At 40.5% G+C, this 16945-nt stretch overlaps 1 protein-coding gene across 1 annotated transcript in view; it reads left to right on the top strand.

Moving 5' to 3' along the window:
* Positions 1–16945, top strand: part of LOC107273985 — a gene marked incomplete at its 5' end in the record, with an annotated part of 100014 nt that overhangs the window by 27332 nt on the left and 55737 nt on the right. The window contains one exon of the mRNA XM_015752697.2: positions 11322–11353. Within this exon, the coding sequence (XP_015608183.1) occupies positions 11322–11353 (32 nt within the window). The remainder of the gene's footprint in view (positions 1–11321; positions 11354–16945) is intronic.

The raw sequence follows: 16945 nt of genomic DNA, 5'->3' as shown, positions 1-16945 counted from the left end.
TTTCGAAAGGGTTTCTGAATATTCAGTAAGGAGCGAAGGCAGCGTAGTCCTTTTTTTTTTTTTTTGTGTAATTGAAACGGCGCCGTGGAAGCGTCGGGACGTTGGACTCATGCAATTTCTCAAAGAAACAAAGAATCGAGTGGTTCAAATATATTTCAGAAGGTGTTGAAGATTCAGAGAATTTCAATGTTTCATAAGATTGTACGTCGTCAATCGATGTTCCGAATTACATTGATTGCATTATATTTCCAATACTCTAGAGACAGCAGAGTCCGTAATACCGTAAATTGGGACATGCTGGTAAATTGAAATCCCACCGACAGAACGTCGAGGAGAATCCGTAGAAGCACTTAAGTCTGCTTTGCAATGCGTGCTTAATTTCTCAGACTGATGCTTCAAAAATAATTACCCTCTAATAGATAGGTATGCTGTACACTTTCATTTGAAGGAAAAAAAAAGCAGTCAGTTTCCTAATAACTGGTTGAGGATTTAAGCAGTATTAAGTTTTTTTTATTAGGAAATAAATTTCCTAATAACCGATTCTGATTGAGACTAAAAATTGCGACTTGCCAAAGTTCAAGAAAATCTCAAAGTTCGATAGGAAGGCGTCACTGATAACACTACGAAGCTTATAATAGCAAGGAGACGAAAGTTGAAAGGAAATTTAGAAAATGGGGACAATGATGTTTATTGAGTAAATGAAGTAGTTTCCACAAAACTGGTTTATTATTTGAAGCTTTGAATTTGATTTCAGACCGAATGCCCCTCTGCTTGCATCAAAGAAATACCAGAAACGTATAATGAGAAAGTTTTTGGTTTTTTAGAAACAAAAATTTTTAGAAACAAAAAATCCTCAAATTTCGCCATTAAATTTCCTCGATAAGATCACCAACAAGTAAATGAGTTACGGTAACTTTGAAATGTCGCACAGTATAAATAACAAGAGCCCGAAGTATCCAAGCTAAAGAGACAAATGGCATGCGTTGGCGCTCTATCATCCACGAATGAAACTATTTCTTCCTTGTCGAAATATAAGGATTTCAATGTGCCGATCGATACTCACTTCCGGAATGATATCTGGCGAAAATCCATAGACGGCCAGGTTTACGACGAAGCTACGTAACTGAAATACAACTTGGCGAACGTTCGACAGCGCCGTTTTCCGTGACTCTTCCGCGAAGGTTACGATATACGGTAGACTAGATAGATCCCAAGGGATGATTTTCCTTGCCAGGTAGAAAAGAGACCTCAGAACGGTGGAATCGTTCGAGCATCCTTTCTCTCCTTTAGTTTTCCTTTTCCTTCAATTTTGTTCATTTGGTTTTTCATTCTACGTATATGTATACAGTTTCCTGTACTGGCTCTCTCTATCTCTCTCTATCTCTATAAATAACATGAACGTGAACCTGCATTCGCGAAAAGAGACACGCGTAAAAATAATGTTTCGTCAAAGCCACCAGAAACAAGTTTCGGTTTTCTTCGATCGGAAACCAAATCCACAATGGCTTCTGGCTGAGATCCAACGTCAAGGCCGAAGGATCTTTATGGCGGAGGAATCAGAGCTGAAATGTAGCTGAAGAAAGTCGACAACTCTTACCATTAAATCTGACAATGAAATAAAACACAAAGTTAGTAAAAGTTGGGAAAACCAATGCATGGGACCCATCGCTGGGAAGAACGAGAGCACGTTTTGCTATTTTGGAGAAAATAAAATTTATAAGAGGATGAATCCTTCCTAACGTACGTGACTACTTTCTGTGACGACGTGCAGCAAAGAAATGAGTTTTCAGAAATACTCATAAAAGGAAATAAATGAAGCATTTTCAAGAGTCGTCCTCGTACAGTGTAATGAAGGAATTAAAAAAAAAAAAAAAAAAAATGGGAATTGAAGACTGAATAAGTATCTTCTATTACCTTCTATTGAGCGGATTAAGTCGTTTCACACAATTCTCATAATGGAAGGAATTCTTATACCCCTTTTTTTCACTGACGATGTAGACACGATTTCCCATTTCATCGTTCTGCTGTAAATCGCTTCTAGAGTTCAAGACGATTTTCCGAGTGAAAGGACATGCTGAACTCCTCATTTACTATGTATACGTACAATTTTTCTTTTCCATTAATGAATTATGAATGGTTAATTCAATTGAAAAAATTCAGGTCTGATTCACGAGGCAATACGAGTCGATGAGATTTAGGACAGAAGGAGGGTATTCAATCTCGATCTGAGACAAACGAGAAGAAAGAACAATGAAATTCAAAGAGATTTACAGATGGCTGGATAAAAACTGATCATTGTTGCAAGATCAAAGAATACAGATACAGAATACGTACAGTACGTAAGAGGGCCAACAGTATTGACAGTTGAGCAAAATAAAAAGGGAGAACAAACATCGAGCAATGAAAGTTCCATTGAAAGAGCCCATCGCGCTGAACAGAAGAAGCACGTCTTTTAGTTATAAAAATATATAGTGAAAACAGGAAAGAGAAGAAGACAAATGGGTAAACGGAGATAAAAAAGTATAAAACTATGTCTTCTCGCGAGAGTAGCACGTCCTGCGGGATCGGTTTACGAGGTTCAGAAGACACTGAAATACGATCGAGTTCGGGAAGCCAGCCGAATCTGAATTGTGTATAGGTACGTATCTAACCTTTCGTAAATCGAGTAGCAAAACTCGCGAAAAGAAGTACAAATTGGACAGAGTCCTGTCGGTTTATCATCCGACTTCTTTCAACGCCATCTCGTTGCTTTCTTTGGAACTAAGGTGAGCCAAGTCTCTTTTCCACCAGTGGCAAGAATTCAGCAAGAGATCAACACGCTCCGGAAGCTCTCTCTGAAAATTGGCTACATCTTTTGACATGCCAGGTCGAGACTTTCATTCCCCGATTCTGGGTCCGACGGAAGATCCGAAGACGCATCGATGTAGAAACCGACCACCAGTGAAGTCAGCGACATTGAAATATCATCCCACGTGTTGGTATACGTGCGATGACAGAAGAAGAATTCGAGGAGTGAAAGAAGAAAAAAGAATCATGAAACGAAGTAATCGGGGAAAAAATATATGAGAGAAAAATAAGAAAATGATAAAATAAAAAAGAAGTAGGTTGCGCAATTCCGCACGTCCCGCGGGAAACACCGTTCCTTCCGCACGTGTTATCTCTTCGCATCGGGCTCAAAGTCCCAACTGCATCCAGACTGGAATTTCATCTTGGAAGCAGCGCGCAGGACATTCAGAGTTTCGCGTTGCAGTTGGATATAGAATGTAGTTGCAGTAACCAGGAATATCCGAGTTGTCAGCTGTCACAAGCCAGAAGGATATTCCTGGTACCTACCCTGGGCGAGGAAGGAAGAGAAGTGGTACTGCGCGATGCTGCAGCATCCATGCGGGGACTGTGGTCCTTTTGCAATTGCATTGTTAAATTCCAATGCGTTTCAATGTAACATACATCCTATTACCTGCTGGATATTTTGGAAATGTACAATTTTGGCGAAAATTATTTTCAGATGTACAAACTGAGCTGCCTGAAAATGTTTCTAAATTACAACCACTTACTGCCGGATGCAGCTGAATGAAAAGGTCGAGCAGTGGTACAGCGTAGGTCGCGTAACGCGCAGAGTATGAGTTTAGGTTAGATATTTTCTCAGCACCACTTCATTCACTTACGCCGTGTAATCCAGCTGCACTCTCCGTTTCATGGCGAGCCAAGGTAATTGGGGTCCATGGAAACATCCCTTAAAACTTTGCATATGATATTTGCATGGTAATATACATACCAGAGCTGGAAAGTATTTCGCTTCACCCCCCGTGGGCGTTAGAACTATCGTAAAATTACGTGGAACGAAATTGAACGTACATTACATCTAACGAGATACGTTATTCTTTTATTACGAATACGAGCAGATCCAAATGATAATAACCAGAAACCACACACGTGGAACACGACCGAATGCACAATTCAATGTGCCAATATTAAATACAATGTAATTGAATAAATTTAAAAATACAAACTTTAAAAATGTACAGCGACGTCACGATTAGTTTTCGAGTGTACACAAAAATTCCACGTGACATCCAACTAAGGCGGAGGAATAGTGAAATTAATTCGAATGAATTCAGGAACAATGGACCAAACGTGGAATTTCCTTGAATCGACAATTGCAATAAACCCTCGAAGTGAACTTTAGTGCGAACAACCATCAAGACGAGGTTCTGGCACAAAACAATAAGGCCACCCAGAAAGTATCGGTTACAATGGGCACTAATTACTTACAGCGTATCTCCGTAGACGACTTGGTCGGTTCCTGACAGAAGCTACGGTCCATAAATCTCAAGGGGCAGTTAAAGCAGAAGTCGAGGTATAAGGCGCCGCTAGTAGACGCTAACTTGTGGCTGGAAGTTAAACGCTAGTCTGTCCAAGAGTAATTAATCTATCCGAAGGGAACAAGGCAAAACGCACGGCCGATTAACGCGGTAGCTCCAGCCCAGCCCTGGGCTACGCTGGCATGAGGGTTAACCCTACCAGGAGAGGGTGGCAAAAACTGGAGGCATATTGCACCAGAGAACCAATCGCTGGGCAGTTACGGGCACAGGCTGAAAGTCAACCCTCCGTGCGGAATTTCCAGAGGCACATTTCTCCCGGCTCCCCAGAGCTATGAGAGCGAAAAGAAAGAGAAGATAGAAAGGAGACCCACGGTGGGCGAAATCGAGAAACTCGGTATGCAGGACGTTGGTGAATATGCGAAGGATTGTCCGTAAAAATGCGTCCCCAAATGCTTTGGGTACTTGGAAATATACAACAGCGAATAACACTGGTGTACGTATGTACTGGTCCATGCACGGTCTACATCGCGATACGCTAATGGTACAGTCAATGCTTATACCACTAGTAGGGGCTGCGCCTCCCCCTAGTAAATTGCACGTCTTTCCGCAATAGGGCTGCAGCGCGAACTCCCACGTGTCGCATGGCTGTTCACGGTATACGAATGCCGCATGGCCCTGGACTACGTCAAATGCTGATTGTACCCAGCCGCAATACATTACGTCAGAAGGAAAGCTCAAGCCAGAGAGAACGTTACTTCCCGAAGTCTGGCAATGCCGGCAGGAGTTGCTTTTGCGATTTTCTGTGGTAGAAACCTTGGCGAACCGATGCCAGATGGGAAGTGCATTCTATGAGAGCAACTATGCGGGAATAAGGTGGACCCGCTTGTCGAGATGAATAGAAGGGAATTGCACGTGGAAAAGAAGGTTCGATCGTAACACTCGGAGGATGCTGTACCAGCCCGATCCAGGTTTATCTGCTGATTTCTCAGTGTGGAGAGAGATTCTGCAAAGCGACCCGGGTTCTACGAAACATTTTATACGTGATAAGTTCTGTGTCCTGGACTGCAGGTAAAGTCGTAATTTTAGACCAAGTAAATTCTAAGGTTGCGACGAACACGGGGGCGACGGTCTTTAGCCAGAGCCTTTGTCGCCTCCTTATCAAAGAGGTCAAGCTGATTAATGTTACGCGGTCATTCATTTGTCTGGCACGTTCTAAATAACAGAGGGACAAAAAGAAAGCCGGAGAGCTAGTTTAAATAGACCATCCAGGACGTTGGACGATATCTAGAAATAATTTAGCAAAGGCTTGAGACACCGAAGAAAGGCCTTTGTGTTGTCCATTCCAAAAGAAGGCTCTGTCGATAGAAGAAAAGAAGAAAAAAAAAGATGAGTCAGTAGTCTATTCTTATCTCTGGGATCAGTTCGTTCAGCCGGTAAATATTGTATAACGTAATAACCAAAATGGCAAAATGACCTGCTCCACTATTAAGGCTGATGAAAAATGTTATGTTGTATCGGAATTGACAGTTACCAGCTGATATAGCCATTCGCCGACTTAGGTAAAATTATTCGTGAATCCTTAATGTCGAAGCGAGGGCGACGTAGCAGCCCCGATCTTAGGTTAATAGTCGATCGTTAAAGTTTCTTGCTATTCGTAAAAAATATGTTTCATTTAATACCGTATCAATTTAGCGAATAGCCCAGCTTCTTGTTCCTCTTGGTCGTAGACGCTGGAGAGGATGTACGCGCGCAGAAAAAGAGACTGAGATTAATGCGACAGGTCAAATCGACGAAGCAAACCAAGGGCTTTCGGAGGGATTTTCGTGAATTACGCAACGCGCGAAAGGGATATGATATTAGATCGGGCAAAAACTTGGAATCCCGTATGACGACGTAATTAGTCAAAGCCATAATCGGACCTTAGGATTCTAGCACATCCTGTGCTGAAGGGGGAGGACCCATATCGAAATTGAAATTCCATAGGCAGGACCGGGACTTCTTAAATACGTCATTCGTGATGGCATTCCAATAACTACGGCACGATGGAGAAGCATCCGACGAATACTTCATCGTAGGAAAAAAAAAAAGTTGATCGAACTTGGGACGGGAAAAATGAAAGAAGTAAAATCAATATGAAATCGACTAATGCCTTTATGCACAAGACGTAGCTTTTACCTTTCGTCAAATTGTTTAGAAGAAAAATTGAAAAAAGATAAAGACACTGCATATTGGGTGAATAAGAATGGGATCGTTCAATTGGAAAGTAGGTACTAGAATTAACCAATATTCCAAGTAGGCAATAGAAGATAAATATTTTTTTCATCAACTGGACTTTTCTTACGCCAAATGGATACTTTTCACTTGCCTTTACTTCGACACCATGCCAAGCAATTTATTTAGAGTGCCGTTTGCAGAATACTTCTATAGCCTTCGTATTGGCTAAGAGGGATATTGTCCCAGCATCACGGTAACCCCTTTAATATCGGCCACCATTATGTCTCCTCGTATATATTTCCAGCTTATTGACGTTATATTAGAATCTGAAGATGTTATGAAAGCCGTAAATACGACCCTGCACGGGAATAATAAAAAAAAACATGATTCAACGTACAGAGTTAGAAAAAGAAAAACTGAAATAACTCGTAGAAGTAATAGCAGATATTTAAGAAGAAAGCTCAGTATCTTTCATGCATAAATATTCTATATAGCAAAGACTAAAGAAAATCCACAGCCTAGTATTTGCCCAGTTACAAGATTCGGACATACTGAAAGCTTTAAAAGAATGATTTCTAATACACTTGAAATCCTTGAATAATCTCTAAGCCCAATTTTGTACAATAAAATTAATATTGCGAAACTGTCAATGAAGTAATGTGTCAATCTATTTAAACAGGAATTACTGTCATTATTAACTTTATCCAAAGTGCTTTTATTTTGAAACTGAAGAATCTTGGCTATTGGTTAACGCAACCTGAAAACTAGCTATATATCCGATGAAATCGAATATCACAGCGCACCCTGCACCCTCGTATTCATATACACAGAATCGACTAATTATAACAGTAGTAAAGGTTCATTAGCACAGATGGAAAATTATTGAAAAATACAGAAACTACCTTTTTCTTCTTTCCGAATGGAACTATAAATTATTATTACCGATTGTAATTCGTGTACGACATCCCGATATACGTTAGAGCAGCAAGAAGGGATACAATAAAGGGTTCACGTAACAACAAACAGTCATCTGCAGTCCCATTCCCCTTTGACTCACTTACGCAGGAAGAGGCCTCGAATTGCAAACTGTCAATGGGCACTAATCTGTAACTGGAAACTGTCTGAAATTACGTGACAGTCGAACCCAACAGTCGACCAAAGTTTGACGTAAACTCAGGAGGAAAAATTCTTCATGTGCTATTGGACAGTTAGAAGCAGAAACATGGAACAGTCGAATCCTTCGAATTGCTTCGATAACAGAATCCCGTGAACGCGTGACCCAATTACAAATGAGCCAACTGAACGTTTCAACGGGAAACTTCGTAGGATAGTTTTCTCGCGTGTTAATATACAGAGATTCTCAAAAGATACTTATCCAAGATACCACCAAAGGACATTGAAAAAATAAAAAGAGGAACGTCCTGGACACAAATAAGCTCACCGGTAATGGGACTCTAGTTAAATTCACTCTCAGCGTGTTCACAGCATGGGAGCTTTTGAATAAAAGCTGACGCAACTCGTGAGAGAGGTTCGACCGGCTCGCTCCCAGAATCCTCGTGGAGTCCCACGTCGTTTACCTTATCGAGGTAGTGAGGTCGACATTGTCGAGGACCCTGTGTGTTGGCGCAATCGGTGAATATCGAATTCCAAGTTACAATGGTGGATCGATCGAAGGATTAGCTCCGTGCGTTATCGGTAGCTCGTGTGGCCCAGTGGCGTAACCAATTTTCATGAGAACGACGAATTCCAGTCTTATCCCAATTTCATCAGCAACGTTCAACTTTAATGTTTATGGTGATGCTGAAATTTTTTATAGCAATACATATACATACATCCCTTTTTTTTCCTTGCCAAAGCATAACGTTCTCTGGAAGCTTCGTGAATACGTGAGAAGGATGGATGACATTGGCGTAGCTTCCAAAAGCGTTAAAATCCACAGTGATGCAGGTTGCCACTAGGAAATCGAGAGCCACCGTATACTAGCCCGAATCCTTGATAAATTTGGCTTCCTACCGGGACAGGATGTAGCTCGTAACTCAGTGTAGGCTCAGGTGTTTCCGTGCTCTGGCATACAGGTTAGCTTGTCGTGGAGGGAAAAAAAAAGAAGCCGGATCCTGGCAAGAATGAAATGTGTAATCTCAACGCTGAAATTCATATCGTTCCTCGGTTGATATCGTATATATTTATTTCCGAAATACCGTGTAGTCGATGATGGAGTAGCTACCGAAAATCTGCCAACCATGAATAAGAGAGAAAACGTATAAAAATTAGTGTAACAGATTAATTTGATTTTCTCACGGATTTTTTCACCTGCCAGAAATAAATGACAACTGACAGGAATTTATACTGATCGAAACGACAGGAGCTGGCAGCACGTTCGTTGATACTAATTGCAACAGGACGAGAGCCGTCAGACAAAACCAAGACTTGACCAAGGGTGACGCTGTTGGTTAATTGAGTAATGTCAGCGAATGCCTGTATTAAATCGTGATCAATGTTATGGCTTTTCTGTGTAGGTTTATTAAAGTTAATATCCGCTCGGGGCAAACATTGATAATCCGTCAAGACACGCGAGCTTGGAAGATAAAGGCGTCGAGAAAGGTTAATTTAAACCGTTAAGTGTATTAGGCAAAACACGAAGAGTTTCGACAGGAACAAAATCATGGGCAATATATAAAAGACAAAGATCAGGACACAGTGAAGAATTATAATTTCGAAGTTGCACGACGTGTATCTCAATCGGATAGCCAGCTTGACGAAATATGCGCAATTTACAAAAGTGTGAAAAGCAGGGTTTTCTTTTTGGTTCGAAACCTTAACGTTGGCGAAATTAAAAGAAGAACGAGATTTCGTATTAACAGCCGGACCCGAAGCTAAACGAGCAGACAGTGTTCGCTCGGGGGATGTGGAATTAAAGGGATTTTCACAAGAAAGCAGAGGACAGTGAAGGCCGACAAATAGGAGGTGGTATACGAAAGGATCTTCAGGGCTGTACATGTGAAATTAGTGCAGACATTAATAAAGCCGAAAGCCCTTTTAAACCCCGTTACTTTTTTCGGTCACTCCAACTTTCAGACCAGCTACGCGATTCTGGCGTGTTTCAACCGTCTCGGCAGATTGCGTTATTTTTCTTGAGCCAAAAGGGAGAAAAGGGATATCATCATCCGGGAAAAATAGACGAGAAACTTTTCTCAGCCCTTCAGTTCTCAGTTCTAAGCATTATCCCTATCACGGTGTGAAAGCTCTTAATCTCAGAATTTGCTCGAGATATATACAGAAACACGTGTGCTTCCTTTTCCCGCTGAATGCTGTGTCAGAATTATATAGAGACGTACGTAAAAGAAAAGCTTAAGGCGATATTGCAAGGATGATTTACGTTTTCCTACAGCTTCTCCAGTTTTCCCATCTCTTCCGTAATGCTGGATTAACGTTACTAAATAAATCGAAAATTTGCCGTTTCCAAAATTCCAGTCATTTTGTAAAATTATTTTGTCACCCTCAAAATATTGCCTGGAATTCATTTTTGTGGTCGTTCTTGCGTTTATCCCCAACTGTAATTTACCTCTGGAGTATAATCCAAATATGATCAAAGCCCCATTGGAAATCGCGAATCCTTTTGAGGACATTTGAAATCTGTCTTTCGCGATACGACGTGTCATTAATTTTTACTTAGAAACCTTACTATGCTTAAAGCTTGAAAAAGCTTTGACAAGAAAAGGTATTCGTTACGTGAATTAAAAATTGAATATTTAACAATGATCGGATACCATGACAATGGAATGAAGTAAATTTTCGGGAAAGACCATTAAATCCCAAATTGCAGTGGCTTTGATTTTTAGTGGAATATAAAATTTCCGAAACCTCTATAAATATTCTACTCGGGAAATCTTAAAGCTGCTTTAATAAGGATGGCTGATTTAACGTAATTCCACAAAATGGAACCAGTCGCTAAATCGCAATAGACATTCGATAATCGTTTCATCATGAATTCGCGCGGGATCATTGATATTCTCCTGATACGCATAATTGATGGCCACCATGTCACTCGAAGTTCCTAGTCGTTTATGTCAATACGATAACACCGAATGGTTACGTCACGAATAGTATCAATCCATTTCTAATGACTGAACTCGGTCCAAGCTCAAAATAGTACAGTTCATTATTCATAGGAATTATCATTATCGATAATTAGTCAAGCAAAGTTTCATACATAAGTATTGATACGCGGACTTAAAAAATATATTCCGATCGTGAAATAAGCAGAATAAGAAATATCTGTATTCGACAGACGTCACCTCTATACCAAACTACCAGTTAGCGTAATTCTATTAGCTTTCAAATATCCTCTAAATACAGTTCAATTGTGAGGAACAAAGAAATACTGTAATACTTCTTTAAGAAATCTACCAGAAGTATCCAGTGAGAATTCATCCGAACGAGGAACTAATTTCTTTGAAACGGGATTCACAGTCCCATTTACAAATGATAGGACCAACTACGTAGACAGGAAAAGGGCAAAAGAAAAGTGAAGCGATTCCCTAATCAATCAATCAAGTGTTCAATGAGTCACACGAGTACGTCCTTTGCCCGTTCCATTACATAACTTTCATATACAAATAAAAAGTCAATTTTGATAATATAGCTACACAAAAAATTCACTTACTCACATAAGACAGAGCTACTGTCCATTAACCCTTGGAACTCCACATAAAATATATCCATACGGCATATTAATTATGAAAAAAAAAAAAAAAAACTTTAATGGAAAAACACTTTTTGTTACAGGAAACACAAAATTGGATGTTTGTATCATAAAGGTAAGTGCTTTTACAGTAAACTGAAGTTCTAAAACATTTTAGACACTTATCCCAGGTTGATACACACATGGCCGATCACCACCAATCGAGCTTGGTTCGATGGTAATGACCGTTTCGGGAGCAGAATTTGAGGCACCCTTGAAGTCATCGGGGTGCCATAGTGTAGCCCTGAAAAGAAAAGCTGGTCTACCAGTCAAGGTACCCAGGGGTGCCACAACGTAAGGTACCGTTTTAGTGTGAAGAAGATGGCAAAAATTTGAGCATCCATATCGCAAGATAAGACACCAAAGCACTTCTTACTAATTTCGCAAGCTTCTTCCGGGGCGTAGGAATCTTTTTCCGATAATTATTCATGCGAAGCTGAACGGAGCTCGTTACATCCGTTACTCTTGGAGACATAATTATACCTAGCGGAACGCACAGGGTCCGATAATTAAATGATGTTTTCGATAAATTAATTAAAGTCCTATGACTATGCAGATACCTCATTAAAACGGCAATAAGAGTAAATCGAGCTTTCGCGTGTTCAATAAGACACCAGACAGCCCAAAGAGATCTAATCAGTAGATTGGATTAGGTCGCATGACTCACTGGGAATAGAACTTTCTAAGCGGGAAACATGCGTGAGAATCCTGCGAATTTATCCTGTCGTTAAAGTGAATGAGAATGCGCTTCTGTATCTCTGCTTCCCAGGGGTGTCGTACGGAACAAGACACTCTTGGGTACGACAAAACGTATTTCACATCTGCGACCTTTGCTCTCTCCGGCAGCAGTACGCCAATGGCTCTATCAGCGGAGGAAAGACCCGAGGAAAAAAAAAGAAGAATCCACGTCAGCCATAAATATCCTGGATCAAATTCGCCGATTAATAACGTCCGGTCCCTGTGCTTAGAATCGAGACTTTCAATGTATGCAAATGAACCGCTACGAATTCCATAGGGTTCGGAGGGAATCATGGGGCGTCACACCGTGACGAGTTATGGCCTGGTATTCACTCGAATATGTAACGTACTGTGGAATACGATTTAAAGTGATCGTAGTCGAACGGTGAAAATTCGCAGTTAGGAAATCGATAGCTTTTCTGGGTATCGGCTCGGTGACGTCGCAGGGTAGCAAAGTAAGCTGAAAGAACGACTGTCATTAATTAGCGTTACCTAAACAGTTAAGTTCAGACCCGTCATAAGGATAATGAAATTAACGGTAGGTTCGAATTTCATGGAAACTGGTAGATACCTTAGATGGCTACTCGGAGGGAATTTCAGTTGGTTATATAAACTGGCGCACGAGCACAGTTCGCATTGACTGTTGGAATTTCGCGGAAATTCTTTGATTCCTTTTTATTTCTTATGGAGAAATTTCTCTGGTACCCTAGTCTCTCGGGATAAGAATCAGCAACGGTTTGGCTACTGGCTGGTAGAGAAACGCGGTATTTGTCCAGCAACGGCGACGGGTTTTTCTCGTATCTGGTTGGAATTTCATGTAAAAACCGCAGAAACAACAACGGGCCGACCATAGATTGTCATTATCTTGCAGAATAGAAAAAAAAAAAAAAAAAAAGTAAAATACAATATCTCCCTGGGCTAGTAACAAGTGTACCGCTACTATACGACTGCTCCCAGTGCCGTACATTGCTGGCAGTGGTGGTAGTCGCTGATCTCGATGGTGGTAACACTGGCCCGGATATGTAATACAGGTTTGACCTACACACGGAAATAAATACCAACCTGAACCCAGAATATCATACGTATACGAAGCAAGTAACTAGACCGCCAGGAACGTGCACTCGATGCACGGCACCCTAGGCTTAGTTTGTCACATAAATGTATTTACGATACCTTGGTATACATTTATACGGGATCAGAGACTAACGCGAGGTCCAGTCTGGATTTGCAAGGAATGAGAATTACGCCACAGACTGTACACTCCATGGGCATGATACAGGCCGAACAAAGAAAATTTGTAAAAACGAAAAATTTATACGATGACTTCGTCGCGTGTCAATAATAAATTTTTATTTTCGTATCCCACGTCAACGTACCCTTCTCAACTATGAAATTAGACCGGCGCAGCATCAGCAATAAATAAAATTCATTTTTCGCACACTCGCTCCTGTCGCTCCCCGACGTCACAGGCCTGACGGCTTTGACGCGTTACCTCACGGATTAATGAGTCATTGAAAAATTACGCAAGCTCAACATCAGAGCACGGCCATTACCTCGTGGAAGCTTGGTGCAGATTAATGTATCAAGCCCGAGTATCAGCCAGTGCTTTTTTATGCACCTACGCGTATATAGGTGTAGCCGCACATGAGGTATTTACGATATACATTGTTGCCACGTATGCGCATCCGTAATTTGACGCCATGTACTCCCGTCTTTCCATTTACTCAGGGTACCGACGCAGAAGGTCGAAAAAAGAGACGAAGAAAAAGAAAATACAAGAACCAAAGGAGATAAATCGTGTTTTATCAGGATAGAGCTCAGAGCTTTTAATAAGCTCATGCTCCGGTATGCAGAATAGATATAGGATCGTTAAAGGATACGGGGTGGTACCATAGAGCAGTACCCTTAATCCAACAATACTTTCTGATCACATGATTCAAAATGATTTTGGGTAATTATCTGGGAAAATAAAATATTACGAAAATTTCATCATTCGAAGGTTGGAACGAATTCTGATAATCTAGCACGGGGGCCTCTTTGTCTAATGGGACGCTACTGATCTCAACTCACAGCAAGGATTCAGGAATGAGAGAATTTGAACCCTTGCCAACGAGATAGCCGACTCCCTGAATCATTCTGAAATACGTAGCCACCGTTGATAAAATACCTACGCGCTATGCTTTATTTCGATTCCAGGTCTTTGCTTGTATCTGGAGTAAGTGCAGGCGTTTCCGTGCGTTAAGTTAACCTACGTGGCCGGAATAAACTGGCAGGGTAGAGTCAATGGGCCAACCATTCCGTAAAGAGCTCAGAGGATGCAAGTACACGGTAAAGTAAAAATTGGTTCCTTGGCACAGATAATCATTCACGCCCAATATGAAGTAGGTGAGTCCTAATTGTTTTTAAAATTAAATGCCCCTCACGCTATTTTCATTTCCGCCTTATGTATTAAAAAAGTATTAATTTCTATAGAAGTGTACTTTTTTCAACTGAAAAGCACTGTCAAGCTCTTACGTCTACTGAATTGCTGCCTTGAGAAAAAGTCAATGATCCAGAGGAGACGACATGGAGGCAAAATAAATAGACCAAGATGAGCCAAGTAATCCTGAGGACGAGGCTCATTTGTATTTCATTTGTGTTTGCATCATTAATAACCAAAGCGCGTGCTCGCTATTCTTTGACAAATGCCTCGAATCACTCCCGTCACTCTGGTTACTCCTTGCCAGACCTTGTCCTTCATCATTTTCTACACCCTTGTCGTCCCTCACCTTGTGGAATCCTAGCAACCCTCTACCCGGCATCTGAAAAAGAAGGTGAAAAGTGGGTCGAGTGACGGTTACATTTTAATAAAAGAATATTATTCCCTATAGCGATTGGCCTTTTATCCTTTTTTCTTTTTTTCTTTTTTTTTTTGATAAGTAAATTATCGCCTAGCTCCGCAAGACCTTTTAATACTGCTACCGGGATGTACGAGTAAATATAGATTAGATAGATTAGATTAAATAGAAATACGTTCATTGAGCTTTTATCGTTACATCATTGAACGCGCATTCGTTAGACGCTTAATAAAATATTTGATACGTATCTATGAAAACGCGCCTACGTATCCCAAAGCCCAAAAGTACAATGTGCATGTAACGAATTTCGTTTAATTCTCTAACGCGATAAGGTTGCCAATGAAAAATGGCCGCGCGAGAATTCTCGTATCCATTTTCTCCAACCCGTGGAATTCCCAAAGGACCTAACGAGGCTGCACGATGGGCTAGTGGAGAACCGGAGCCCGTTAAAAATAAGGGCGTGAAATTGGCCGGGAGAAGGAACCGTAGGTTCCTGCAGTGTAACTACCCACAGCATTTTCTGGTTAACAAGCCAATGTAAAATTGTACACTTGTGAGGTCGTTTTGGTAAGAGGGTTACCTCCGCTGATTTTAATTAAACGACACCCAGTAGACGTGTCCAACGTGGGGCACAAAGATGTTCTTTAACTCATTATAAAATTCACGAAGTCACTTATTTTTTACTTCTTCATCCATTATATTTACTTCTCGACCTGAGTGCGATTCGACTTCATAATTTTCACTTCGTTACGTCAGACTCGAAAAGTTGCTATGACTTTCCGTAGTTGTCTGTGATTCAGTTGAAAATTCGAAACGAAGATATTTTGTTTTATCCAATGGAAACAAATTGTGTTAATTTTTTTTTTTTTCACAAACTTCAAAGTTCACGGTAGTTTACGCTTTCTGGTTTCTCATTGCTTTCTCGACTTCGTTCGTTAAATTATTAGTCAGTGTATATTTTCTTTTACTTCACCTTCTTGCTTCGTCCCTTTTTTTTTAAGCATGACAGTTCTAGGTCAATCCCCAGCAAATGAGTTACCTTAACGAGTATTGAAAGATACGTCGTCCACGTTTGTGACAGGCAAATAAGAAGATATGAAACGTCAAGAAAAAGCAATATACATCGATTTGACAAACAACATTAATAATTCGAGTTTCCATGTGTTCGTTTTACGGGAACAGAAAAAAAATTGAGTGAAATTCCACAAAGTTTGACTTTTCAAAAAGACTTAAACGTACAATGAAATTATTGGGATTTATTGAGATTTATTAGCGAATCAATACAACGTGAACACAGCTATCGAGCATTACAAGCATCTACACTAGAACTGTCATCCTCGTGGACGATTCTTAAAGAAATTCCGTGACATCTAAAAATATGAAAAAAAAAAGCTTCATTCCAGTCCTGCCGACTTGTCCTGGACAGTGAAGAACGAGCCTACCGGTTATGCAATTACCCGTCGAGCCTACAGTTGGATTTCCCTGAGATTTTTTCTTCTCCCCAAGACAAATGATTCTCCTCTTCGCAAAATGGAATAATTGTTGACCCACATAGTTTAACTCGATTAAGAGCTCACCCGCGTCTGATAAGACTTCGAAGTCATTAATTTCCCTATAAAAGTTATAACATATTTTTCAAAATTAAATATCACATTCCATACTTCACGGTTGATTAGTTCGCGAAGTCAATGAAGAATTGTCACTAGATGGGAGCAACGTATACAGAGTCGACACGAGAAGTTTATTAGAATTTTATTTGGATTGAAATACGCAGCCTGAAATCGCAGACAAATCATTTTGAGAAGATTACTCGCGAAGCGGATGGCACTATCCCAATTAGTGTATCCACGAGGCGAACTTCGCCAAATGGTTTCTGGGAATTACGAGAGCAAATTAACGTTCATTTTTTTCGTATAATATAAATTTGAAAAAAAAATAAACTAGTGGAACAAACAAGTAGGCAAAGAACATACAATGGAAATAACAAGCACAACGTGTGTAGCTAATTTAAACGTGAGAATTGCCGTAATGAAATTTTCGCAGACACGCTGGTGAAAAAAAAAAAAAAAAAAAAAAAGGGAAAAAAAAAGGGA

The sequence above is a fragment of the Cephus cinctus genome, unplaced genomic scaffold (genome assembly GCF_000341935.2).
Source record: "Cephus cinctus unplaced genomic scaffold, Ccin1 Ccin1_scaffold1922, whole genome shotgun sequence".
NCBI lineage: Eukaryota > Metazoa > Arthropoda > Insecta > Hymenoptera > Cephidae > Cephus > Cephus cinctus.
The sequence above is the reverse complement of the archived record's forward strand: the minus strand, read 5'-3'. Positions and strand labels throughout refer to the sequence as shown.